This window comes from Pipistrellus kuhlii, unplaced genomic scaffold (genome assembly GCF_014108245.1).
Source record: "Pipistrellus kuhlii isolate mPipKuh1 unplaced genomic scaffold, mPipKuh1.p scaffold_m20_p_8, whole genome shotgun sequence".
NCBI lineage: Eukaryota > Metazoa > Chordata > Mammalia > Chiroptera > Vespertilionidae > Pipistrellus > Pipistrellus kuhlii.
This window is the reverse complement of record NW_023425584.1, coordinates 34,355,346-34,380,696: the sequence shown is the minus strand read 5'-3', so window position 1 is coordinate 34,380,696 and position 25,351 is coordinate 34,355,346. Positions and strand designations below refer to the sequence as shown.

The window sequence follows — 25,351 nt, the reverse complement described above, 5'->3', positions numbered from 1 at the left end:
GATACTGGTGCCAGGTGTCATGCCTGGGGGCAGGGGAGGCACGTGTGTACGTGTGTGTGTGATTGCAGAGGTTGAAAGGTGATTCTATAGATGGTGGGTTGGCTGTAGGGGCTGGGGCTCCCATCTCTGGCTCCTGAGAGGTAAGCACAGGGCTGACCTGGAACCCCATAGTGCCCCCTCATGGCTGCCCAGGCCCACGTGCTCCACTCCCTTCACCCCCACCCCTCCTGTACCCCTGTGAGCAGTGAGGCAGGTGTCCGGGTGCCCTCTTCCTATCTCTGTCCAGGCCCCTCGGTGCATTTGTCACAATGAGGAAGTAGGGGTCTGGCCTGGCCTGAGCAAAGCTCTGGGGACCTGTCAGAGTCGGGGAAGGAGAATGCCTGCTGAGCTGCGCTGACCCCTTGTCCATGTGGCTTTCAGGGTCCCAAAGGACCAAAAGGAGACCCAGGAGAGGCTGGGCCAACTGGACCCAAAGGGGAAGCAGGCGAAATGGGCCTGTCTGGCCTCCCGGTAAGTGGCTGGGTGGGCCCACCTCCCACTGGCCCCACATGAGGTCCCAAAGTGAGAGTGTGCCTGCTGGCGGCGGGCCGCAGCCTCAGCCCGGCCGGGCCCCGGGGCTGAGGAAGCTGACGCCCAGCCCACGTGCTCAGACTCCCCGGGCCCCTGCCGAAGGGCCTGCTGCTTCTCCCGAGGCCGCTGAGGCGGTGAGATGAGGAGGCCCTGCCGGAGGAAGTGAGTCGGCGGTGGTTAGGCCGCGGCTCTGGCTGCCTGAGTTGGCATCCTGTTTCATTTCTTTCTTTTCTTTTCTTTTTTCTTTTTTAATAATTTATTGATTTTTTTTTTTTTTTTTTTTTTTTTTTTACAGAGAGGAAGAAAGAGGGATAGAGAGTTAGAAACATCGACCAGCTGCCTCCTGCACACCCCCCACCAGCAATGTGCTCGCAACCAATGCACGTGCCCCTGACTGGGATTGAACCCGGGACCCCTCAGTCCACAGACCGACGCTCTGTCCATTGAGCCAAACCGGTCTTGGCACCTGTTTCATTTCTTACTGACTGGAACCCTGTACAAGCAACCTAACCCCCGGGGCCTCGGTTTCCCCACCTCTACCATGGGGGTGATAATTTCCCACTACTCGAGGGAACAGACAGCTCTGAGAATGGTGGCTGGCATGCAATCAGTGCCTGCTGTCACCAGCATTGTCACGTTGATGGTTGGTCTTGGCGCGGATGGACTGGAAAAGCTGGCACATGAAGCACCTCACTTCATGTCCATCGTCCATCCATGAGGCTCGCCCAGCGAGGGGTAGTGCTGGGGCTGAACCCAGGCGCTGCCTGTGCCCCAGGAAAACTGCCGCGTGCGCCGCGGCACGCTGCTTTCTGAGTGCCCGTGGTTCTGGGGAAACTATTCTACGCTGCACTGGCCAACCTGGCACGTCTCTGCTGACGGAAGCCTTGCGGGGAGGACAGGGGAGGTACTGCTCACCGTGGGTGGTGATCTGGTGATGGACATACACGGCTCAAGGTCATCCTGTCCTGCAGGGTGCCCACGGCCCCAAGGGCGAGAAGGGAGAGCCGGCACCAGACAGCCTATCAGAGAGCCTGGTAAGGGGGATTGCTGAATTCCAGGGTCTCCCCCCAAGGCCCAGCTCAAGCCAGCTGGAGGCCCAAGTCTTGGAACAGCAGGGCTCCCTGGCCTGACCAAGCCTAGGGTAGCAGGGGAGGGGGGACCTCAGGTGTCCTCCACCTAAGGCCCATCTGAGAACCCAAATGCCAGCGCTAGGCCCCCCACAAGGTGCGGGGAGCAAGAAGCAATGGCCCGGGGCCTGGTGTCCAGGGAGTGTTCCTCCAACAGGTCCCATGAGCTCACGTGTGGGTGGGTGAGGGATGATGAGGTGATTTGTAGCTAATTCACTTCTGACCCTTTCCTAGGCCCAGATCATAGTGGAGCCAGGGCCCCCCGGCCCTCCTGGTCCCCCGGGCCCCATGGTAAGAACGTTTGGCTTGAAGCAGCTGGGATACAAAAAGGGTGGTGGGCCCAGGCCTAGGAGCTGTGACTGGGGAGGGCAGAATTCCTTGCGGGGGAGGGAGGGCGGAGCCAGCATCTGGGCTGGGGAGGCCCTCCTCCCCCAGGTCAAGGCCAGTGGGTGGCCTGCAAGCCTTCATGACCAAGAGGGCCTTGGCCCTGATCTGCTCTCTCCTCCTCCTCCAGGGCCTTCAGGGAATCCAGGGTCTCAAGGTGAGTCTGGGGCGTGGGTGAAACCCCACTACCTGCTGCAGATCACAGCCTGGACAGTTTCAGAAAGCCTTGCTAATGGGCTGAGTGAGGGCCCCACGCTTGGCGTCAGACCAGCCCTGCATCTTCCCTGAATATTCTGAGTCCCCTAAGGCTGGTGCCCCCTCACGCCCACACTTGGGGCTCTGCTCTTACCCCTTTTCCTCCTGCCTGGGCCCCAGTCCACTGCTTTCCCCCTCACTGTTTCTCCCCTTTCTCTGTACCTTCCCCCTCGTTGCCACTTCCCCTTCTGCCCCCCACATGCACATCTGTCTCCCAACTGCCCACAGCCTTGACATGAAGTCTTGGGTTTGTTGTGTATTACATAATGCTGAGTCCTCTGCCCTTAAATTAAAACCATAGTGTGGCCTGCCAGTGTGCCTCCTCTGGGAGCCACACACAGGGGAGGGCAGCTGGCCTCACCATTTGCCCTCCCCTGAGGGAGCCCCTCTCTGCTTCCCCAGCTCAGAGGCCAACTTGAGGACTCAGAGTCATGGACTCCCAGAGCTGAGTGGGCCGAGCATGTGGCCGGCCAGATGTGCTGCTTCTGGCTCTTCTTTGTCCCAAGGCCTCCCCAGATTATGTGTAGAAGAGGCAGATGCTGTCAGGGATGGAGCTCAGGAACTCAGTTGGCAGTCAGTCCTGCCATTTGCTTGCTTGCTATGCGGGTCCATCCCTGCCCCCTCTGTGCCTCTCTTTCCTCATCTGTAAATGGGTGTGACCACAACCTCTAGCATGAGTACTCAGGAAGCCCAAGTGCAGGAAAAGGTAACATGCTCACGCCCGCAGCTCATTCTGATTATTTGCACAGAAAGGAACCCAGGCCAGTCCTGACAGAGCCTGGAATCTGTCCCTCTGGTCTGCACACCTGGGCCCCCACGGGCCCAAAAATTTCCTGGCCTTCCATCTGTCTGACCCCTTTCCCCTGACTGTGTCCCCCTTCCCTTCCAGGGCTTGGATGGAGCAAAGGGAGAGAAGGGCGAGTCGGGGGAGAGAGGCCCCAGCGGCCTGCCTGTGAGTGTCATGAGCCTGTTTGTCCTTAGAGGTGCTGATTCCTATGACCATCACACCTCCTAATTCATTCCTTTCTCATCCAGGGGCCCGCTGGTCCACTGGGCCTTATTGGGCTGCCAGGAACCAAAGGAGAGAAGGTAACCACTTTTTTTAATGCCCCCAACTATGGCTGCCCGCTGTGGTGTCACTCGGCCCTGGGGGTTCAACCCCCGCACTTCAGGGCCAGAGTTCAGGCTTGTGGACAACTTACAGGGCTGACATTCCCAGCAGCAATGCTTCCTCACACCTTCTCTTTGTCTCCCTTCAGGGCAGACCCGGGGAACCAGGACTAGATGTAAGTATCTCCCCTTTCACCGTGGTCGGGTCCTCCTGTGTGTAGCTCTTGCCCTCATGCTGCACTACGGTAGCATGATCTGGTTGGCTTGGGTGTAACGCCCTTTCCCACAGCTGGGACTACAACTGCCTGGTTTCCCCGATGTTCCCAGTGCCAAGTCCAATGCACAGCCCAGAGTAGGTGCTTTTTGGATGGGTGGATGGATGGATGAATAGATGATGGATGGGTGATACATTGGAGCAGGGTGGTGGGGAAAGCAGTAAGGAGCCTGTGGCAATATCCCGGTGAGAAATGAAGATGCTTCTGCTAAGGAAGCATTGTGGGACAGAGAGGAGGGAGAGTATTAGTCCAAGGTTGACTGGATCAAGTGTCTGTTGGTTGCAAGAGACAAAAAACACAATTTAAACTGGTTTAAACTGGCTCATAACTGGGAAAAAAATCCAGAAGTACCTGGATCTAGGGCTCAAGTGTGTCAGCACAACACAAACTCTCAGCCTCTCTTGTACGTGATTGCTCGGTGTGGGCATCATCCGAAGTTCCACGTGATGAGGAGATGGAGCCAGTAGCTCCAGACCTGCATCTCTCCAGGCTCAAATTCTGGAGAAAGACTACCTCACTCTACTCTTTTTTTAAAAATATATGTTTGTTGATTTCTGAGAGGAAGGGAGAGGGAGAGAGAGATAGAAACATCAGTGACAGGAGAGGATCATTGATAGGCTGCCTGCTGCATGCCCCCAATGGGGGTGGAGCCCACAACCCGGGCATATACCCTGACCTGGAATTGACCCTCAACCTCCTGGTTCGATTGGATGCTCAACTACTGAACCATGCCAGTTGGGCTCCCTCTCTACTCCTTAAGAAAAAGTCTCATCAACTCTCATTGATCCTAGTTGGGTCAATGCTGAAATAACACTTGGCCAGAGAAATGCAGTGCCCTAATTGGCCGGGCCTGATCACATGCTCCCTCCTGGAGCTAGGAGTGAAATCAATGAAGCATGAGAAAGGAGGGGGTTCCTAGGAAAATCAGGTAGCTCTTGGAAGGAAAATGGTGACCATACATACAGGGCTGCAAATCTTATGGGTCTGCCCTGGACTTTAAGGAGAAGGTGTCACATTGAAGAGCAACTGCAGACAAGGAAGAGGAAGAACTCTAGCCTGAGTCTGACTGGGAGGGCCTTGTTCCATCGATGACAAGGGTCTGGAGAAGAAGACATCTGGACTCGGGGAGGTAGTCAGGGCAGAGCTAAAGACTCCATGGCCACAGCTGCCTTCTGGGAGGCCTAGCGCGCAGGGGTCATCTCAAAGCCACACCCACCTGTTCGACCTGGCAAACTGCTGGGGCTTCCATCCACAGACTGCCACAGGGTTCTACTTCAGAGGAAGCAGGGCTGGTGTCCTAAATCACGCATCTCCCTACGTCAGCCTGCCTAGGAGTTGGGACTGGGCCAGTTGGTACCACGGATATGGAGGGAGGGGCAGAGATGGACAGATAAGAGAAGAAAACCTCAAACCTCATCTTCAGGTTTAACCTTTAATCCCCTTGTCAGGGTTTCCCTGGACCCCGAGGAGAGAAAGGCGACCGGAGTGAACGTGGAGAGAAGGTAGGGTAGGCGGAGAGAAAGTGCGGGCAGCTGGAGAGGAGATGGGGCAGGAGCACTGAGGAGGGAGGCAGGTGAAGAGGAGGGAAGAGGCGGGAAGGACATGGGAGGTGAGAAGCAGGCAGAGAGAGGTCGAGGCAGGTGAGCAGGTGGAGGCTGGGATGGGGGCTGCCAACCCATCTCTCAGAGGTGCTGGAGGCACCCTGGGCATGGCAGCCATGGCCATACCCCCATCTCCCTTCTTGTGCAGGGAGAGCGAGGCGTCCCCGGCCGGAAAGGAGTGAAGGGCCAGAAGGGTGAGCCGGGGCCGCCAGGCCTGGACCAGCCGTGCCCTGTGGTACGTGTCAGAGGAGGGAAGCCCAACCAAGGTCTTTGCCTCCTCCTGCAGCATCTTCATGTCATCTTTGCCTACACTGCCAGGGCCACCGTCCCTGTCACTCCCATCACAGAGGGCCCTCTTGCTCTAGTCCTGACCCCACCATGGGTGCCACTTGAGACCCATCCCCTCTATAGAAAGGGAGTCTCCCCAGTGCAGAGTCTGTTTCCGGAATCACTGCTCCTTTTAGGAGGGTGGGACCGCCCTTACCTCTCTGGGTATCTGTCCCATCCGGGAGAAGCTTTTCTGCCTGGAAGGCCCCATGCTTTCCCCTGCCCCACCCCCGAGTTCCCCAGGCCCCTCCCTTCCCTGCTCCCACAGCCTCCTCCTTTCCTGCTGTGTCACCACACACCCAACCAGGACCTAAAATAACCAAAATTCCTTTGTCTAGTTTCCTTTGTCTAGAAGGCAGCAGAGGTTACATGTCAAACTATTTCAGTGGAGCTCAGAAAAGACAGGGAAATGAAACAGCTGAGTCTCCATCCTAAACCTGACCAGATAGATGTTCATCCCTGGCCCCCCTTGCCATGGGCATGGGGAGAGGCCACCTACCAAAGGGAGGTCAGGGCCCGGGACCCCCAGAGGCCCAGTCCTCTGGTCCTCAGCCTCCTCTCCGTACAGTGGGGGGCTGGCCCTCCCTCAGATGGCTGGAAGAGCAATGAGAAAAAGCCCTGAAGCCCTGAGCAGGGAGCACAGGCAGAAAGTACCGAGGACAGCAGGAAGCAGGTGGCCCTGCAGAGCTAGCCCCTGGGCCGAGACTTCCTTCCAAGTCATGAAGTCTTTGTCTTTGAAACAGGAAAATCCTAAATGCGGAGGCAAGCGAGGGGCCCCGGGCTCGAAGGGCCTGGCGAGGGGCAGCAGGCCCTGCCCTGCGGTACATGGTCTGGCCTGCTGTGTGCTGTGCTGTGCTGGCATCTGCCCCTCTTCCCGATCCCGCCTGCCTCCTCCCACCACCCTCAGGCCCCAGCCTGTGCCCCTGCCAGATGCATGTCAGTGTGCCTTGGACAGAGTGAAGTGTTTTTGCCCAAGGGCCCCCCAGGGACTATGGGACCAGCCTTTGTCCCTCTCAGGCCCCCATCTTCCAGGCCACTTGAGGACCATCTCCCACAACCCCCCACTTGTGTCTGATTGCTGAGCAGTAATGGCCGATGCTTCCAGACAACTCCCATGCCCAGGGTCCACCCTGCTGGCCTCCTCCTGACCCCGTGGCTCAGATCCAGACACAGAGACCAGGATGGGCCACTCGGAAGAGGATCCCACTTCCCGAACTGTCCGTATATCCTCTTCAATTCCTGAAAACTCTCAGGCCCTCAGAGTGAGGGTCGAAAGCCACTGTCATGGCGGCCACATCAAGGCCATTAGGCCAGTCCTCCCCCCATCAGCAGATGTACAGCATGAGCCCAGCACCCCAGGGTCCTCCCGGTCCTGCCCCCTGCACAGGTGTCCCAACACAGCCCCGGGGATGCATCAGGACAAGTGAGTGAGGCGTGGTCTGTCCCGTGCCCGGGCGCCTGGATGGACAGGGCAGGCTTTTGGGTCACGTTTCAATAGGCTCTGGCAGCCTCACATGGCAGCTCCCGGGGCTGTACATCCCTTCACCCAGGGCAAGAGGGTGCCAGGGCGGAGAGCCGAGCAGCCCTTGCCCCCATCACTGAAACCTTCTTTCTTTCCAGGGCACTGACGGGCTGCCCGTGCCTGGCTGCTGGCATAAGGTACCTTGTAGGGAAGTCTCCAGGGCAAGCAGGGAGATGTTGAGGGATAAGCGGGGCCTGGGGGTGGGTCTCTGCGGCTCCCTACAGTGACTGAACAGCCAGGTGTCCCTATCACAAGCCTAGTTTTGACTCTCCCGTCGTGTGACCTTAGGCTCGGAGCCATAATCCTGGGTGATTATGCACAGCCCACCCTTGGCTGCTTGCGGCTCACTCGGTATCTGGCCCTGCCAGTGCCAAGCCATCAGCGCCCCGTGAGACTTTGTCCAGACTGCCCCCCTACCCCCACCTCTTGAGCCTGGGACTAGGGGAGGGGGTGCTACCTGTTCCTGTTCCTGGGGAAATGGGCAGGATGGATGAGGTCCAGGCCAGGGAGGGGCCCCAGGGGCCTCAAGGCCCCTCCTCACCTCAGTCTCTCTCTCCTTTTCCAGTGACCAGTGCCCAGCTCACCGCCTGTACAGATCCATGTGGACATTTTTAACTTTTGTAAAAAAACAAGACAGTAATATATTGATCTCTTTTCACGGGATGCACTGCCTGTGGCTTTTAACCTTTGAGCATGTGCCCGGCCCAGCCCCAGAGCAATCAGCATGTGAAGCTGACGGGAACGCAGACAGGCCGACCTGGGAGCTGTGTGCCTGAGGGGCCACCACAGGATTCGGTGTCTGGCTCAGGAGAAGCTGCAGAGATGCCGGGTTGGGCCTTCAGTCCCCTGACTGGCAGAGAGTCTGGCTGCCCAGCTGCCCTACAAGGCCTGCCCCCTGAAGCTCCAGGGCCCTTGTGGGGGGGGCCCCGGGGCATGGACCACCCTGCAGCTGCTCCGGGCCTCTTCAGCCAGAGCCAGCTGCTCACCCTCCTGGACCCTGGGTTCCCGGGGAAGGACAAGACTCCCGCCCAGCACTTGCAGCTGGATACAGGGAGCTGTGGAAAGCACCCCACGCAGGTCCAGCTCTCACCACGTTCATGAAGCCTCAGGAAGCCAGCCTGTTTGAGAACACGTGTCCTCTGGCCGGCAGTACAGGCCAAGCACTGTGATCAACACCACGTGAACCCACCTGCAGGGAGCCCCACAGTGCCCAAGTGCGGAGGATGGCAAGGCCCATGCTGGAGGGACTCTGCTTCCTGCCGGTCCGCACTGCCCCAGAGCAGGGATGTGATGAGACTTTGCCCGCCGGAGGAGATGGGGTCTCAGAGCTGGGGTCTCACTGGCCCCAGGCTCCCACCCAGGAGAACTCTGGTCAGCCAGCCGAAAGCGGTCTTCCGGGGGAACTGTGCAGACGGAGGGAACCCCGGGGTGGTTCCCGGCCGGCCTGAGCAGGGGCCTGCACCCTGAGCATCGGGCTCTAAGGAAAAGGCATCCCCGCCTCCGACAAAGGTCCCCAGCCACCAACTCTGGCCCGGCTACTCGCCTCCCCTCTCTGTGTAGATAGGTATTGCTGTGTGTAATAAACCACGAATTTGTGTCCGGTGGAGCCTGTCCTTGCAGACTGCCTCTGGGGCACCTCTGGCTAAGGTTTCAGCCTGGCCATTGCAAAGTGGGGAGGGACAGAAACCGGAGAAAGCCACCCCAGAAACCGGAGGAAGTAGCCCAGGGCCATGGGGTTACATTTGGAAGACACAGACACGAGGCCTAGTCCTGCCACGTCCCAGCTGAGCCTTCTGGACAGTCACATCCCGGAGCCGTGACTGCTGCATAGAAAGTCACCCCAAAACTTGTTGCCTTAAAATAACGATCCTTTATATTTCTCTCTTACAGTGCTGAGGTCAATGGGCTCAGTGGGGTGGCTGTGGCTCAGACTCTCCCACACCTGGTAGCCGATGCTGGGTGTCAGCTGGGAGGTGAGATGGCCAGAACACCTGTCTGTCATGGTCTGGCTCCTCATGCTGAATCCCAGGAGCGAATGTTCCATGGCGAACCAGGTGGAAGCTGTGTCACCTTTTATGGCCAAGCCTCAGAAGTCATATGGTGTTGCTTCCTGCCACAATCAGTGGTAACGTTTTCAAGGGAAAAGTGTCAACATCATAGTTTAAGGAGGAAATGTAAGGTAGCTCTTGTTGCCACCTCATCTATAAAAAGGGACAGTGATGCCTACACTCTGACTGTGGTTGATGAGAACCAACTGCGTGGAATACAATAACTCACTCAGGTCAGGGCAGGCACCTGGCAGTTCCCATGATTCTGAATTCTTGCTCTCTCCCCCACTCCAAGACCAAGCAAGGGCCATAGTCTTTTTTTGTTTGTTTTTTAAAGATATATTTTATTGATTTTTCACAGAGAGGAAGGGAGAGGGATAAAGAGTCAGAAACATCGATGAGAGAGAAATATCGGCCAGCTGCCTCCTGCACACCCCCCACCAGGGATGTGCCCGCAACCAATGTACATGCCCTTGACCGGAATTGAACCTGGGACCTTTCAGTCCGCAGACCAACGCTCTATCCACTGAGCCAAACCGGTTTTGGCAAGGGCCATAGTCTTGCAAAGCATTTCCACATTGTTTATTCCAGCTGGTCCTTAAAACAACCCTGAGAGGGGGACCCAGCAAATATGCCCATTTCACAGATGACAAAGCCAAGCACATCTGGGGTGGTATACTAGTAGACAAGGCCTGCATGACAGCATTTTAGGCCTTCTCCCTCCAAGCACTGAGGCCTAAGGAGGGCCATGGTCTGAGTAGTCTCCCTGACCTCTACTATGTGGCCTCCTCACTAAGCAGAAGAGGCCCAGCCCTACACCAGCTAAGGAGGAGGAATGTGTCACGTCTTCACCTCTGTCTCCCTCAGTGGCTGGCGGTACGTGGCAGGCCCACTGCTCAGCCGGTCGTCCTGGTCACCAGGGAAGCCAGTAGTGTGAAAAGGAAGAGAAACACAGTGGGGCTGTGATGACTGATGGACATCACAAGCTGTCCAAGTGTCCTCTGGCATTCCAGCATAACCTCACAGATCTACTGCACTCTACAGTCTGTAAATTCACTCCTCCCTCCACTCAGGTACCTCATGGATCCCCCCCACCTGTGAAGGACGGAGCCTATGTGATTCATGTCATTATTTCCATTTTGTGGAAACTGAAACGCTGAGGTAATAGCCCTCTGCCTAGGGATAAACAGCCAGGATTGTCTTTCTGAAATTGCTTGTCAGGCCTAGAGTCTGCTAGGCAGCACCATGCTGCTGGATGATTGGTGGGCAGATCCTCTTAGAAGCCACATGTGGCCCCTTCCTCAGACACCAGAGAAGGTCCCTTTCTTGCTCCTTTGGATAGGGCAAAGTCCTTATGGCCCGTTGCTGCCCCCTTGTGGCCTCACACAGTATATCCTCAGGTCTGCAAACTTCTAATTTTAGAGGGTACAGATGGCTCCAAGAGCTTGGAGTGGGGAGGAGAGGCTAGAGAGAATGATTTGCTCGAGGCCCCAGATGAGACATGGGTGAGTGCCTTGCCCCACAGAAGAGCATCAAGGACCAAGGGTTTCACATCTCCCTGACAAGAACTACCCCCTTCCAGAAGAAAGGGAAGCACATTTATTGAGCCCCACAGTGTGCCATGGCAGCTAAACTAACCACAGAAATTCCTCCCCATGAGAGGAGCAGGGTTTCCCTCCTCCTGATCCCTAGAATACTACATGGGATAGTTTTGGGTGTTCAATGACTGAGAGATACTCCTCGAATTCAGTGGGCAGGGCTAGGGATATCAAACATCTTAAAGGCATGGACAGTCCCGTCTCATGATGAATCATCTCAATGAGAATGCCAGTGCTGCCTGCATTGAGAAACACCATGCCCTAGGTTCAAATTTCGACTCAGCTACTTCCTCCTATTCCCTGCCCTCCTGGCCTCCAATGGCCCCCAGAAGGCTGGGCATGAAATAATAGGTAGAGGAGTGCTTAGCCTGGGGCCCGAGGCAGAAATGAGTGGGTTTTTCTGAGCAGGAAGGAGAGGCTTCCTGGTGTTGACCTGCCCCTTGGCCCGGGAAATGGCCCAGTTGGGAAGGCCTGGCTTGACCTCCAACTGATTTGCCACCTGACCCTGGACATCTGGAGAGTGAGTGAGATGAGAAGTGGCTGCAATATTCTCACCCTCAACCCTGAGACTAAAAAAGCCCTGAGACAACCTAACTTCTCTGAGCTGCCCTGGGCCACAAGACAGATTCGTTTGTGGGCTCAAGACAGGGCCAAAGACAAACCCCAAAGGGTTGCCTGTGGCCTGTACTTTGTTTCTGAGGGTCAAAGCCCCTCCCCTGTATGTGGGAAAAATTTTTGGTTAATTTGGGAGGAGTTTTGTTTTCAATCATACATAAGGTTGAATTCAGCTTAACAATTAAAAGAAACTCTATCCCGTTTAGAAGATGAAGCGTTCTGGAGGTGGATGGTGGTATGGTTGCACAAAGTGAACGTAAATTTTATGTTATGTATATGTTTCCACAATAAAAGGGAAAAAGAAACTCCAAATATTCTTTAATGAATGCTCTTATAAACATTTTACATTTTTATGGGGAAAGAGACAAAGGAATCAGCGTTGAAGGAGCAAAGCAGAGAGCTGTAATCCCCTGTTCTAGGGCTCATCAAGGCCGAGTCCCAGTGCCCCACCCCAGGAGGGCTCTCTCTGCTCTGCCAGCTTTGCATCACTTCACTCCTAGGGGGCGTTTCCTCCCGCTCCCAGGGCTGGGAGGCTGGCCGGCCTGAGCTGCACACTTGCTGTGTGAGAGCCAAGTCCTTGCCGGTTCCAGGCCTCGGTGTCCTGGCCACGTGCTTACTCTGAGGCTCAGGAGTCCTCCCCATTCTCCTCCTGCCTAAACACTTGATGCTCCATTAGCACGGACACAGCTCGCGGTCACCGGCCTGGAGTCCAAGCAAACACGGCGCGTCCCAAGTTATGCACCGGGAAGGCGGCTCCGTTTCTGAATCCGGAGCCCCGATCCCGCCATGGGAGCAACGGCGAGTGCACCTGGGGACCGCTACCCGCGGAGGTCTCCTTGGGATCACTTGGTTGTAAGAAACCGGCCAGGCTCGTTCCCAGAAAGAATTGACGAACCTGAAACGGGCCGCAGGAGGGGGTGGGAGGGGGCGGCGCCGCAGAGGGGAGGGGCGGGGCAACGACAGGGAGGGTGGGGCTAAAGCGGGCGGGGCGGGGCCGCAAATGGGAGGGGAGGGGCCATGGCAGGAAGGGGCGGGGCGATTGAGGGGGCGGGGCCGTCCTGCGCTCCTCAGCGCACCGGCCGGGCGTCATGGCCGCGGACTCCGACCCGCACGGGAAAGCTGCGACGCTGGCGCGGAGGCGGCGGCTGCTCAGGTAAGGCGCGGGGGGCGCGCACGCACGACCCGTTTGTTCTGCGCGACGGCGCCGGCCCAGCCCGGCTTTCTAGTTCGAGTCTCGGCCCTGCGGGCAGCTGCTTGCCCTCGGCCCACCCTGCGACTCCGGGCCGAGCTCTTGGCCCGTTTCCCCCGAGAAGGCCTCTTGCCGGGCACCGAGAGGACCTCGCCAGGGGCGGCCCCGTTACGCGGCTGAAGTTGAGACGCAGGCGGGGTGGGGAGGCGGTTCACGGGCGGCCGGAGAGAGCCTGAGCGGGACTCTTAGGACGTGGGCGCGCAGCAGCCTCTGGCGGAGCCTGGAGTCGGCAGCCAGCAGGGCGGGCAGCAGGGTAACTGCACTGACAGCCATGGAGGGTGGGGGACCCTCCCTGACACCCATCCCAGCAAAGAAACACTGCCCTAGGGAGCCTGAATGAATCTGGGGCGGCCACCTTTTCCCGGGATTCGAGGATAGATTGGTGATGCGGACACGTGCGGAAATGAATGAGGCCACGGAACTTTAACATGACTTAAACAATTTAAGTTTTAGCAACTGCTTCCACCCTCCATCCCGCTTTTCCTCCTTCCCAGCCCCCACCCATGTGGGGGGACTGGAGGCAGGGAAGCAACACGGTGCCCCTCAAGCTTTTTTCACCCTTTCCAGAAACTGGAAGGGTGGGGAAGGTCTGTGGTGGGTGGACTCTCCCTTCAGGCCTTCAGGCATGGCTGTCCACTTTTTTTTTTGCCGGTCTTCACAGCTCTTCCTGCAGACTCTTTTTTCCTGAGGATCCTATTAAGATTGTCCGGGGCCAAGGGCAGTACTTGTATGATGAACAGGGAGCAGAATACATCGATTGTATCAACAATGTGGCTCACGGTCAGTACCATCACTCGGGCCTGCTGGGCAGGCGAGGAGGCCAGGGCTGGTCCTGAGGTGCAGAAAGGTGCGGAGAACTGGGGTTGAGCTGAGCAGAAGAGGCCCAATCTTTCTGGTGTAGCTGTCAAAGTTTCCAAGTAGAAGCGGTGCTAAGCCAGGCAGTAGTCTGAGACCCTTGTCTGGGAGTCCAGTCCCACCTGGGACTGATGGCAAGCCGAGAGAGCAGCAGTCAGTCCAGCCACGACTAGCAGTGGTCTCCCCTGGCCCAGTGCTGGCGGTCATGACAAGGCCTCAGCCCCAGTGACCACCTCAGGCCCTAGGGAAGAAAACGGAAGTAGGAATTCCGTTATCCAGATCGGGCGGCCAGAGCCAGTGGGAGGAAAGCGAGTCTGACTGAGCAGGCACCTTGGAAGTTAATAAAGTAGAGGCTCTAGTCCCAGAACGCCCGGGTTTATACCCTGTCCTTCACTTATTTGTAATTTTAGGCAAGTTTCTTAACCTCTGTTCCTCATCTGCAAAATAGACATGATAATGCCGAGGACCCACCTGAGAGTGGTTTGGAGGATTCATTGAGTTCATTCTTGTAATTGGTTTGCATGTGCCTGGTACCCGGCGGGCTCCCAACACGTGTTTGCTGTTAGCATCATCTTGGGCGGCTGTTACCTCCAGCCCCCTCTGACTGATGAGGCCAAGCCCTCAGGCAGACACTCCCAGCCCCCTCCATGTAGCACACCACCTCCCTCCAAGGACGTGGCTTTCTAAAGGGGGTTTCCACCAGAATCCGTTCTCAGTCTCCCTTTCCAGAACTGGCCTGTGTCTCCTGCCTCTGCCTTCAGGCTCCCCTCTTCCCTCTCCACCTCTTCCTCCAGTACTGAGTCTCCCCTGGCTGGGTGTACGGATTGGGGGTGGGGGAGGGCCGGAAGGATAGGATGAGCAGAGTCAGCTGTGTGATGGAGGTGGCCCTCTTCCAGTTGGGCACTGCCACCCTCTCGTGGTCCAAGCAGCACATGAACAGAACCAGGTGCTCAACACCAACAGCCGGTACCTGCACGACAACATTGTGGATTTCGCACAGAGGCTGTCGGAGACCCTGCCAGAGAAGCTCTGTGTGTTTTATTTCCTGAATTCTGGGTAAGTGCATGCAGCTGGCCCCCTAGCAAGATGAGGAGAGCCGCTCACCGGTGAGCCGCAGAGTGTAGCCCACGGAGTGCGAAACGAAGGACGGCCCCAGCCGGCAGCCAGGGAAGGAAGGCCCTGGCCTGCAGCCAGAAGGCCTGATTGGCCCTGATTGCCAGCCAGGCCTAAGGACCCTAACCATGCACACATTTCATGCACCAGACCTCTAGTAGGATATAAAGAGGCATAGAAGCAGACCTGGCCTGCTCTGAGAGGACTGGGAAAGGCTTCCCTGAAGAAGTGATACTAGACTAAGAGCTGACGAGGAAATGACTAGATGAGGAGGAAGGGTGCCGCCCACCTCATCGTAAGTGTTCTTATCAAGGTTGATTACCACACAGAACAGCCTGTGCAAAGGCTCTGCAGCAGAAGAGGCAAGGTGCCCAGCACACTGGAGGAACCAACTATAGGCAGCCAGTGAGGGAGGGGAGAAGGGGAGCAGGCACTGGGGAGGGAGACAGGGCCCATCATCCTGGACCTTATCAGCCAAATAAAGAACCTGTTTTTATCCTAAGAGCATTGGGAAGTCGTCAGAGGATTTTGATCAGGCAGGTGATGTCATCAGGGCTGGTGGAGAGGGAGAATGGACACCATTAAGTGCCATTTCAGCAGCCAGGTGACAGATGGTGGCAGCACACACTAGAAGAGGCAGTGGAGACAGAGTGGCAGGCGATGACATGTACATAGAACCAGCATTCTGAGAGAACATTCCAACAAATCGTAGGTTGAGGCATTTAGATTATAGTATTATTATCATTATCATTGCCACTGACATAGTACATTAATCAGTCCCCTCCAATTTTTTTAGGAAGTGGAATTTACATCTTCATTTTATAGATAAGGAAACAGTTTATTTTTTAATACTTTTCACTTCCTCAGAATTGTAAGGAAAATACATAGAATGGATATACATTTTTATATAATAAATATTCCTTAAGATAAAAATATAAATTACAATTCTACATATGATCAAATAAGTGTCAAAATTCATGTTTACACCGAGGAAACGATTAAACTTGAAGTGTGTGTGTGTGTGTGTGTGTGTGTGTGTGGAAAGAGCAGTTTAAATGAAGCTAGTGTGCCCAGAGCCACCTGCATAAGGAATGGAAGCCATAGCTGGAGCCTCGCTAGGAAGAGCAGGGAGCTGGCTGCAGGAGTGGGGCTTCCTTGGCAGCGGAGGAAGGGACATTTGCTGGCTTTCTCCACCAGATTCACTCTGTGGGTTCCAGCGCCTTCCGTGCTGCCAAATGCAGTGGTCTCTTTGCTGCCTTTGTCTTATTCTGTCTCTCAGCAATACTGTCAGTTACCACTCTCTCTAGAAATGCTTCTGGTCTGGCTTCCAGGGCACTGCGCATCCTCACTCTCCCTAGCTTCTGGCCGCTTCTCCTGTCTCCTCTGCTAACTCCTCTGTGCCTCAGGGCAGGTCCTCTCTGAACCTCTCCCTGCTGATCTCTTTCTTTCCCATGGGATTACCTAGCGTCCTCGTGCTGGTTGCTCCCTAACTTGTCTCTCAAGCCCAGATGCTTCCCATGTGTTCTAACCACCCCCTTGACTTCTTGAACATCAGCTTCACGTGTGGAAAAGGCAATAAGGACATGATTGTCTTCTGCCAGCACCTGGAGTGGGACCATGGCCCCCAGCTCTCCCTTCCTTTTCTAGGCACTCACCCCAGATCTTCCCAAGAGGACATCCCCCTCACTACCACCCGCACCCTGTCTTGCCTGGTAAATGGCAGAACCATCTGCATCTCTGCTCATGGCAGAAACCCTTCTCCCAGTCCTGCATCAGTCCTGGCTCACCTCTAGGACGGCTCCAGCCCCTTCCCTTTCTCCTCATGGCCACCACTACTCTCTCTTGCCTGTCCTCCTCCTTGCTCTCCTCACTCCCACATTTTTTTTTTTTTCATTGAAATAGTGTGTTCTTTTTATTTTAATCTGTGACTGCTGTGGATGGGCAAGGGGCCACCTTCCAAACCTGGCAAGCTCGGGAGATTTACTTTCACTTTGATTTCCTTCTACTCCATCACACACACATAGCCAGAGGCGGCGGCCTCAAATGGAAGCTGAATTGTCTCTTCTCTGGTTAAAACTCTTCAGTGCTGCTTGCTGTGCTGGAAACGCCCCCCTGAGGCTTCAGTGCAGGTGTTGCCTCCTCATGGAGCCCTCCTGACCCCTGTCCTCGCTCAGGCTGCCGTACAAATGCCGCCCTGACCGCAGGCTTAAACGGCAGCCATTTGTCTTCTCACAGTTCCGGACGCCAGATCCAAGATGAAGGCGTTAGATTTGGTTTCTTTAAGGCCCTCCCTCCTCAGTTTGCAGGTGGCCATCTGTCTTCATATGGTCTTTCCTCTGTGTGCGTGAGCCCTGGTGTCTCTGTGTCCACATTTCCTCTCAGAAGGACATCACTCAGGTTGGATGAGGGCCCACCCTAATGGCCTTATTTTAATGTAATTATCTATTTAAAGGCCCCATCTCCAAACACAGCCACATTCTGAAGACTTCAGCATATGAATTTTGTGGGACCCACAATTCAGCCCATAGCACCCCCATATCTAAAGTAGGGTCCCATCTGGTCCTTTTGAGTGAACATTCTTTTTTTCTTTGGTGTTTGGATTTTGGGAATGGTTTTGTTTGTTTTTTGCTTTTGTGACACAAACCAGAATGTAGGTTCCAGGAGGGTCAGGGTCTGTCTGTTTCACTGTTTTGCCCCTAGTCTTAGCACACAGGAGGAAGGCCTTTGATGGATTTGTACCTAGTTACTAATGAATGATGTCCCAAGAATCTTCTTGCTGCTGGCGGGGCACCACCTTCCTCTGGGTTTCCCTGTGGGAAGCAGGCCCCCAGGAAGGAAAGCCCTTAGCTGTCTGAGCAGTGCCCACCTTTTCTGTTGTAGGTCGGAGGCCAATGACCTAGCCCTGAGGCTGGCCCGCCAGTACACAGGACACTGGGACGTGGTGGTATTAGACCAGTAAGTGCCATTCCCAGAAGCTTGGCCCACCACTTGTTGGGGATCAAAGTTGGCTATAACTTTGGGTGCCTTGGGCAGGAAGGATGAGGGACCATCGCTGCAGAGACTCCCCAACACACTCCCGGGGGCTCTTTGCCCTGGTCTCTCTTCCAAGAGGGCAGCTTCTGGGAAGCTGAGGAAGCTTTGTGAGGGGTTAAGAGTTGGCCCCACATTTGAGGTATTAAAACTGTATGTGCTGCACAGGCCCAGGGCCAGGGTTAGCGCCTTAGCACATCCAAGGTCATTACAACCCTGAGGAGAAGCCACTGTACAGAGGAGAGAACTGACCCCAGAGAGCCTAAGTGATGAGCCCCTGTTCCACGGCCTCAGAGGAAGTCTTACTGACCCCACAGCCTGTGCCCATCCCCAGCCCTAGGACTAGGGGGCTGTGTCAGAAAGGTGTGTCTCCTGAGGAGGGTAGATGCTGGTCGAGGCCAGGCCAGAGACTCGCGCCACCGGGGCCTGAGCCCACCCTCCCTTCTCCTCCCCAGTGCTTATCACGGTCACCTGAGCTCTCTGATCGACATCAGCCCCTACAAGTTCCGGCACCTCGATGGCCAGAAGGAGTGGGTCCATGTGGTATGCACGGCCCAAGGGGGCAACAGGTCGGTGGCCACCCCGAGTCTGTGTGACACGGCGCTGTCACTCCCCACAGGCACCCCTCCCAGACACATACCGGGGCCTCTACCGGGAGGACCACCCCAACCCGGCGGAGGCCTATGCCCATGAGGTGAAACGTGTGGTCAGCAGCGCACAGGAGCAGGGCAGGCAGGTAACTATTTGCATGGCTCCAGCCCAGCCAACAGTGACCATCACTTCCTCTGTTGCTGCTGGTGCTAGATACAGAGAACCCGGAGAGACTCCGAACCAGAGATGTGTCCTGGGGCCCAGGCTGGGCTGGTTTGGATTGTGAAGGAGGGTCCTTCGAGAAGGTACTGCCTGATTTCAGTAATATGAGTTGGAGGTAAAAGAGGAAAGCATCCTAAATAGAGGGTAAGGAACCATCGAGTGGGACACCAGGCTGAGCGGGCAAGAGGCGGACCCGATCCCAGAGGCCCCCAGGTGCCGGGCCGAGGGGCTGGAGACCATGGCAAACCTCCGAAGAGTTTGAAGAGGGAGGGTAATAAGACTAGAGATACACTTGAATGGGGCCAGCCTGAAGGTGAGTAAGCAAAGTAGAGTGCCCAACCCAGGTCAGCGTAGTGGAGATGGAGAGGGCAGAGACAGAACAGATGGGTTGTACCTGGAAGAACAGCAGCCACAGTGACAGTAGGGGGGAGGTGGTTAGTGATGGGAGTGAGGGCTCTCTGGGTATACCATAAACACAGAATGTAACAGCAAAGGCAGGCAGGCTACAAGGCCAGAAAGGTTGGCAGAGCCAGATCTGGGAAGGCTGGCCTATGTGTTTCAGATACTCTACACCCACTTACATAAAACCAGAAAAGAGGTTGCTCTGGTGGCAGCAGGGCTGAGGGACCAGTTTTCTACCCTATTTACTTTTCCCTCATCCGGCTGAAGCTTCTAAAGAAGGTTTAAGGCAGAACATAGTTGGGAAGTCATTACTGTGAGCAGAAGGGGTCATGAAAGGGTTTCAAACCAGGAGAGCTTGGTGTCTGGGTTGAGGCATCACCCTGGTGGCTAGTTGGAGGATGGACTAGAAAAGCCATCCAGTTCGAAGACCCTGGCAGGAGGCCAAGGCAGAAACTGGCAGATCTGTGGGAGACAGAGGTGTCCAGGTGGATGGCAAGGAGTGGGTGCAGAGATGATACAGAGGAAGTCAGGCTGTGCTGACTGATGGATGAAGGAGGGGTCTGGATCAGGGATGGGGGCAGGGGAGAAACAGGCTTGTGGGGAGAATTCAGTGGATTTTTTCTGAGGCATGCTAAGTATAGGAGTCTGGAGGCATCCAGGTTGTAAGAATTGGTTTGAGGGCTGAATCTAGAAAACAGATGCGATGAGCCCGAACTAGGGGTGCAACAACTGCTTGGAGCCAGCCCTGAGCCAGCGTCAGCAGGACTCTGAATTTGCCCCAGAACCTCCAGGTCAGTGTTCCTGACATCTCCTCTTGTCCACAGATTGCCGCATTCTTCGCTGAGTCTCTGCCCAGTGTGGGAGGGCAGATCATTCCCCCTGCTGGCTACTTCCCGGAAGTGGCAGAGTAAGGAGGGGCAGCTCCAGGGAGGCCAGGGCTGTAATGCGGTTTCCCAACCTTTGTTCCAAATGACATCCTCCGTCTCACCTGTTTGCCAGAGTTTTCGAAGCCCCTGAAAAAATAGTGGCCCCCTAGAAGGCCATCCATCTGCCTAAGGCCTCAACCTCACTGTTGGCAGAGCCAGGATTCAGAGTCCCAAGGCCTCCCAGCTCCTGCTCTGATCCCTCTCACCACAGTCGCCCAGTCAGCCGTCAGCCCTCTGTCCTCTGCCACAGGCACATCCGCAAGGCTGGAGGGGTCTTTGTTGCAGACGAGATTCAAGTGGGCTTTGGCCGAGTCGGCAAGCACTTCTGGGCCTTCCAGCTGCAGGGGGAAGACTTTGTCCCTGACATTGTCACCATGGGCAAGTCCATTGGCAATGGCCACCCTGTAGCCTGTGTGGCCACAACCCAAGCTGTGGCAAGAGCATTTGAAGCCACCGGTGTCGAGTACTTCAATACGGTGAGTGAAGGTTCCGGGGAGCACTGAGGGTTCTTATAGGCCACCGCAAAGATGTCTAAGGTGCTGTGGGGGTGGGTGGGGGCCAGGGAACAGTAAAGCAGGTCAGAGGAAAATAACAAACCTCTTTAAGATTAGTATCAACCCAAAAGCTGTGGCAAAAAATCATGCCTCATAAAACATATAGAAAGAAAACAAGAGGCCCTCTCTCCCTTCCAGCAGAAGCTGCCTACTGTGTGCAAGTCCCTGTGCTGAAAGCTGGTTAAAATGCGTGAGGAGCTGTGTGGGTGGTGGATGGCCTAGGATTAGCGCTCATGTTGCAGTGGGAGCGTAGAGGAGGTGCGGTGTGGGATTGAGCGTTCCCTAAGTGAAGTGGATCCCGGTGGGAGGAGAAGCCACGGCATGTTCAGTGGTGCCAAGAGCGCAGTTATGTGGCGGGTGAGGGGAGCATGTGGTCAGCAGATGGCCTCCTGGTAAAAGAGCGGAGAGTGGACTAGTCCCCAGGGCTGTGAGAACTATGGAGGGTTTTAATCTGTGAGAGATAAGATCTGATACATGTTAGAAGTTCTCAGTGTGGAAAAAGACTACAGGGAGGCAAGAGAGAAGGAGCCCAAATCTGGACACAGGAGAATAGGGAAGGACAAAGGTTGAGGGAAAGAACACACTGTCACCTCCCTAAGAAGAGTCAGTTTGAACTGGGGCCTGAAACATGTCAGGATTGGGCAGGATGGTTGAGATTTGTCAGAGGTTTTTAAGGACGAAAGCTGGTGCTCAGCAAACTCACTACATACCCAGCTGACACGTAGACAGAGCCTCTGCCCTAAACAAGTCCACTGTTCAGAGGGCAGATGGGCTCATAAACCTGCTCACGTGGTGCGGAAAGACCTCACGGGAGCAGTGTGTTCACAGTGCCTGGAGGGCACAGGGACTCAGGTAAGAGCACGCAGAAGAGGAATGGAAGGAGCAGGGGAGGATTCCTATGGGTGTGGGAGGATGAGGAGGAATTGGCCCTGCGCGGAAGGAGTGGGTTGTGTTAGGTGAAAGACAACCCACTGGAGCCAGAGCCTGGTGTTTGTGTCTGTCTGTCTTGAAGCACACATGGATTATGTAGTCAGTCCATGGTTCATGAAAGACTTACCGTCTGTTCTCGCATAGTCCTCTTTTAGTTAATCCGTTAATTGGTTACTTTTATTACTGGTACAAGCATCTGAGAAGCTATCATCCCAAATAAACGTTAGGTCCTTGAAAATAACCTGCGTCTATTTACCTGTATGGTTGCTCCCAGTCCCTGCCTCCCCCAGCCCAGATAGCCATCACTCTGAATCCCTTATTCATTAGTTATTCTCAGTTTTTTAACTTTGTAAGTAGTGGATCAGGCTGCAAGTATGTAGTCTTTAGGGATTTGTGTGTTTTTTCACCTAACATACTACTAAGGGTCACCTCCATCGCTTGTCACTGAAGTCCACTTGTTTTGACTCGTTATAATATTCCATTGTATAAACTACTTTTGGTTTATTTATGCAACCCTGTTGATGTGCTTTCCAGCTGCACTCCTGATTTTTGCTGTTGTGAACAGTGCTTATCGGTATGAACCATTTATATAAACCCTGTTTGCCCGTGCAAGGGGGTTTTTAGGAATAACCTAAGAATGGGATTGCTGACTCATGTTCATTTTGAGACAATGATGTCTGTTTTCCAAAGCAGGTCACAAGCTAACACCCCACTAGCAGGTATAAGAGATTCTCCAGGTCAACCGGGAACATTGCTAAACTTTAACATCACTTAACTGGTTTAATTCTCAAAGGTAGCGTGATGAGGGTAGATAGATACTTATATGACAGTTTTACAGAAATGAAAAAGAACTATAGATGATAGAATATTTTCCCCAAAATATATTTAATAGAATTTTTAGTGTTTGGATAAAATTCTGATAAATAAATAAATATGGGGGGAGGGGCATACAAAAATTTTGGCAGCAGATAAACTGAACACCTAAATGGCAGGCTCTGCTTTGCTATGAGAATGCAGCCCAGAACAAGTGAGACAAGGGCAGGGCACCTCCATGAGTAAGGCTGCCTGATTCATCAAAGAAAAATACAGGACTCCCAGTTAAGTTTGAAGTTCAGATATTTTATTTTCAGTTTAAGTAAGTATCATATACAAAAAAAAAAACTTATTGTTTATCTGAACTTCAAGTTTAACTGGGCATTGTGTATTTTGTCTGCCATTGAGGGGTTACTGCTCAGGTTACTTGCTCAATCCTCATTAGGGAGCACGCAGGAGGCAGCTGATTGATGCTCCTCTTTCATCAATATTTCTATCTTTCTATCCCTCTCCCCTCCTATCTCTAAAATCCATTTAAAATATATTTTTTAAATATGCAATATAGTATTTTTTTTAATCCTTACCTGAGAATATTTTTCCATTGATTTTTAGAGAGAGTGGAAGAAAGAGGGAAAGACAGAAATATTGATGTGAGAGAAACACATCGATTGGTTGCTTCCTGCATAAGCCCCAACCAGGGCCCAGGCCAAGGAGGAGTCTGCAACCAAGGTACGTGCCCTTGACAGGAATCAAACCCGGGGACCCTTCCATCCACAGGCCAACACTCTTTCCAAATTGGCTAAGACTGCAAAACAGTTCTTTTAACTGTAGTCACCTTATTGTACATTATTTGGGGACGTTTTGACCATTATTTCTATTTTTCATTCTGCCCCTTTCTCCTCTCTTTCTGTGACTCCCATTGACATATGTTGGTATACTCAATTGTATCTCACTTGTCTCTGAGGCTCTGTTCTTCCTTCTCCCCGCCCCCATTCTTTTTTCTCTCTGGTTTTCAGACTGGACATATTTGTCTCAATTGACATATTTCTAGTTTGCTGATCCTTTCATCTGCCTGTCCAAGTCTACTGTTGAGCCTCTCTAGTGAATTTTTTATTTCAGTTACTGTGCTTTTCAACTCCAGAATTTGTTTGGTTCTTTTTTCTAATTTCTGTTTATTGATATTCTGTATTTGGTGAGACCTTGTTTTCATGTTTTGCTTTTTAGTTCTTTTTTTTTTTAACATATATTTTATTGATTATTTACAGAGAGGAAGAGAGAGGGATAGAGAGTTAGAAACATCAATGAGAGAGAATCATCGATCAGCTGCCTCCTGCACACCCCCCACTGGGGATGTGTCCACAACCATGGTACATGCCCTTGACCAGAATCGAACCTGGGACCTTTCAGTCCATAGACCAACACTCTATCCACTGAGCCAAACCGGTTTCGGCCTTTTTATAATAGTTCTTTAGATATGGTTTCCTTTAGCTCTTTTAACATATGACACTTAAAGCCTTTGTCTAACAAGGCCAAAATCTGGGTTTCCTTAGGGAAATTCTCAGTTTCTATTGCTTGCTTTTCCTCTCCACCAATCCATATGCACCATGTTTCCTTCTTTCTTTTGTGGACAAAAAGGGGTTGCTATAATAAATGATAATTTCTGCCTGGCCAGTGTGGGTCAGTAGTTGAGTATCAACCTATGAACCAGGAAGTCAGTCAGAGTACATGCCAAGGTTGTGAGCTCAATCCCCAGTAGAGGGCATGTAGGAGGCAGCCTTCAATTATTCTTTTTTCCATTGATGTTTCTATTGCTTTCTCCCTTCCTCTCTGAAATCAATTAAAAAAAAATTTTTTTAATCATAATTTCCTAACTGGGCAGTTCATGATGGATAGTCCCACCCAAGCCTATAACTTTTTTTTCTTTTTGCCTGTAACTTATGAGCAAAGGTTTAAGCAAGCCTTCCCACTGTTCTCGTGCATGTAAGTTAAGACACCTTTAAAATGCCAGATAAGAGATCAACCGAAGGACTTGTATACATGCATATAAGTACAACCAATGGACACAAAACTCTGGGGAGGGAGGGTATGTATGGGGGGGGGGGGGCAATGTTAAAATATGTACACAGATAATAATTTAATAAAATAATTAAAATTAAAATTAAAAAAATGCCAGAATAACCCTTAATACCCTCAAGAGAACACATAATCTTAACTACCCTAAAATCCAATCCCTGAAACCACCTTTATCGAATCTTTTCTATATTCCCTTAATTTCAAATACATAAAATTGGGACTAAGACAGTTCAGACATGCCCTAGAACCCTCCTGCAGTCCCTCCCTGGCCCTGATCATGCACCAGTGGGGTCCCTCAGCCTGGCCCGGGCCCTCTCACAATCCAGGACCCATCAGGGGATGTCAGAGAGCCCGTTTCGGCCCAATCCCAAAGGCCAGGCCTCTAGTTTTAAATAATATAATGTGACAACTTTGGAAATCATAGTATCTCATTGTAGTCTATTGCTTTTTGTTCTTTGTATTATGCCTCCTTTGAACTAATTCTGTAAATCTGTTCTTTGCCATGAATAGCCACTGTAGTCTCTGCTTGGATAGCTTAGTAATTATCTAATGATTGGGCAGACATCGCCTTAAATGCCTGGAACCGAGGTCTCTCAGCCTTTCACAAGAGTTGACGTGTTGTGGTGTGGGTAGGGTGTGCTTCAACACTCAGCCAAGCACTTGACAACTCAGCCTTAGCCTTTCCTTCCTCCTCCTTCGGAGCTGCAAGACTTTTCAGATCTTTCCTGAAATTTCGCATTGGGCTTGAGCATATCCCTACACATATGCATGGCCTTCTAGATTTCCAGAACTGTGTCAAAGCTTTCATTCATTTTCTTTCTATTGTCCCTCTGGGGTGGTCTTGGGGGTAAAGACTTATCTATTGTGCTCATTGAGCATCTTGGGCAGGTCATGATTTACACCAAAGACACACTACCTTTTAGCAAGTTCATGGTTAAATAATATACAATATGTAGCCTCAATATATCCTTTGTCCATTCCACACATAATTTTTGACCTATAAAAAAGCTGCCTCATAGCAGAATCACCTTGGTAGCTTTTTGTGATCTCAAGTATGGGGCTCTGCATACAAATTTTCAAGATAATCTACAGGATACACTACACACCCATAAGAATGGCTACAATTAAAACGACTGAGAAGCCTGGCCAGGGTGACTCAGT

At 53.2% G+C, this 25,351-nt stretch overlaps 2 protein-coding genes and 1 long non-coding RNA gene across 15 annotated transcripts in view; 2 read left to right on the top strand and 1 right to left on the bottom strand.

Annotated features, from left to right (window-relative positions):
- COL23A1 (collagen type XXIII alpha 1 chain) overlaps nucleotides 1-8,770 on the top strand; it is a 238,178-nt gene extending 229,408 nt beyond the window's left edge. For 2 of the 8 annotated variants that reach the window (XM_036424472.2, XM_036424473.2), the window contains 11 exons: nucleotides 421-510; nucleotides 1,542-1,604; nucleotides 1,932-1,988; nucleotides 2,212-2,238; nucleotides 3,226-3,288; nucleotides 3,372-3,425; nucleotides 3,596-3,622; nucleotides 5,170-5,223; nucleotides 5,471-5,557; nucleotides 7,270-7,308; nucleotides 7,737-8,770. In XM_036424472.2, the coding sequence (XP_036280365.1) occupies nucleotides 421-510; nucleotides 1,542-1,604; nucleotides 1,932-1,988; nucleotides 2,212-2,238; nucleotides 3,226-3,288; nucleotides 3,372-3,425; nucleotides 3,596-3,622; nucleotides 5,170-5,223; nucleotides 5,471-5,557; nucleotides 7,270-7,308; nucleotides 7,737-7,739 (564 nt within the window). In that variant the 3' untranslated portion in view covers nucleotides 7,740-8,770. Of the gene's footprint in view, nucleotides 1-420; nucleotides 511-1,541; nucleotides 1,605-1,931; nucleotides 1,989-2,211; nucleotides 2,239-3,225; nucleotides 3,289-3,371; nucleotides 3,426-3,595; nucleotides 3,623-5,169; nucleotides 5,224-5,470; nucleotides 5,558-6,392; nucleotides 7,226-7,269; nucleotides 7,309-7,736 lie in introns of those variants that run through there. The other 6 variants (XM_036424471.2, XM_036424466.2, XM_036424469.2 and 3 more) reach the window with 4 other exon arrangements.
- On the bottom strand, nucleotides 114-18,137 carry LOC123651808. Its single transcript, XR_006740745.1, has 3 exons — nucleotides 17,832-18,137; nucleotides 9,060-9,063; nucleotides 114-126 (listed from the first exon to the last, which is right to left on the bottom strand). It is a non-coding gene; the product is annotated as an uncharacterized LOC123651808 (long non-coding RNA).
- Nucleotides 12,465-25,351, top strand: part of PHYKPL (5-phosphohydroxy-L-lysine phospho-lyase) — a 19,237-nt gene continuing 6,350 nt past the window's right edge. The window contains exons 1-8 of one of the 6 annotated variants that reach the window (XM_045577008.1): nucleotides 12,465-12,585; nucleotides 13,343-13,461; nucleotides 14,466-14,592; nucleotides 17,530-17,604; nucleotides 18,135-18,222; nucleotides 18,299-18,415; nucleotides 19,719-19,801; nucleotides 20,071-20,296. In XM_045577008.1, the coding sequence (XP_045432964.1) occupies nucleotides 12,521-12,585; nucleotides 13,343-13,461; nucleotides 14,466-14,592; nucleotides 17,530-17,604; nucleotides 18,135-18,222; nucleotides 18,299-18,415; nucleotides 19,719-19,801; nucleotides 20,071-20,296 (900 nt within the window). In that variant the 5' untranslated portion in view covers nucleotides 12,465-12,520. Of the gene's footprint in view, nucleotides 12,586-12,625; nucleotides 13,462-14,432; nucleotides 14,593-17,529; nucleotides 17,605-18,134; nucleotides 18,223-18,298; nucleotides 18,416-19,718; nucleotides 19,802-20,070; nucleotides 20,297-25,351 lie in introns of those variants that run through there. The other 5 variants (XM_036424484.2, XR_004985704.2, XM_045577007.1 and 2 more) reach the window with 5 other exon arrangements.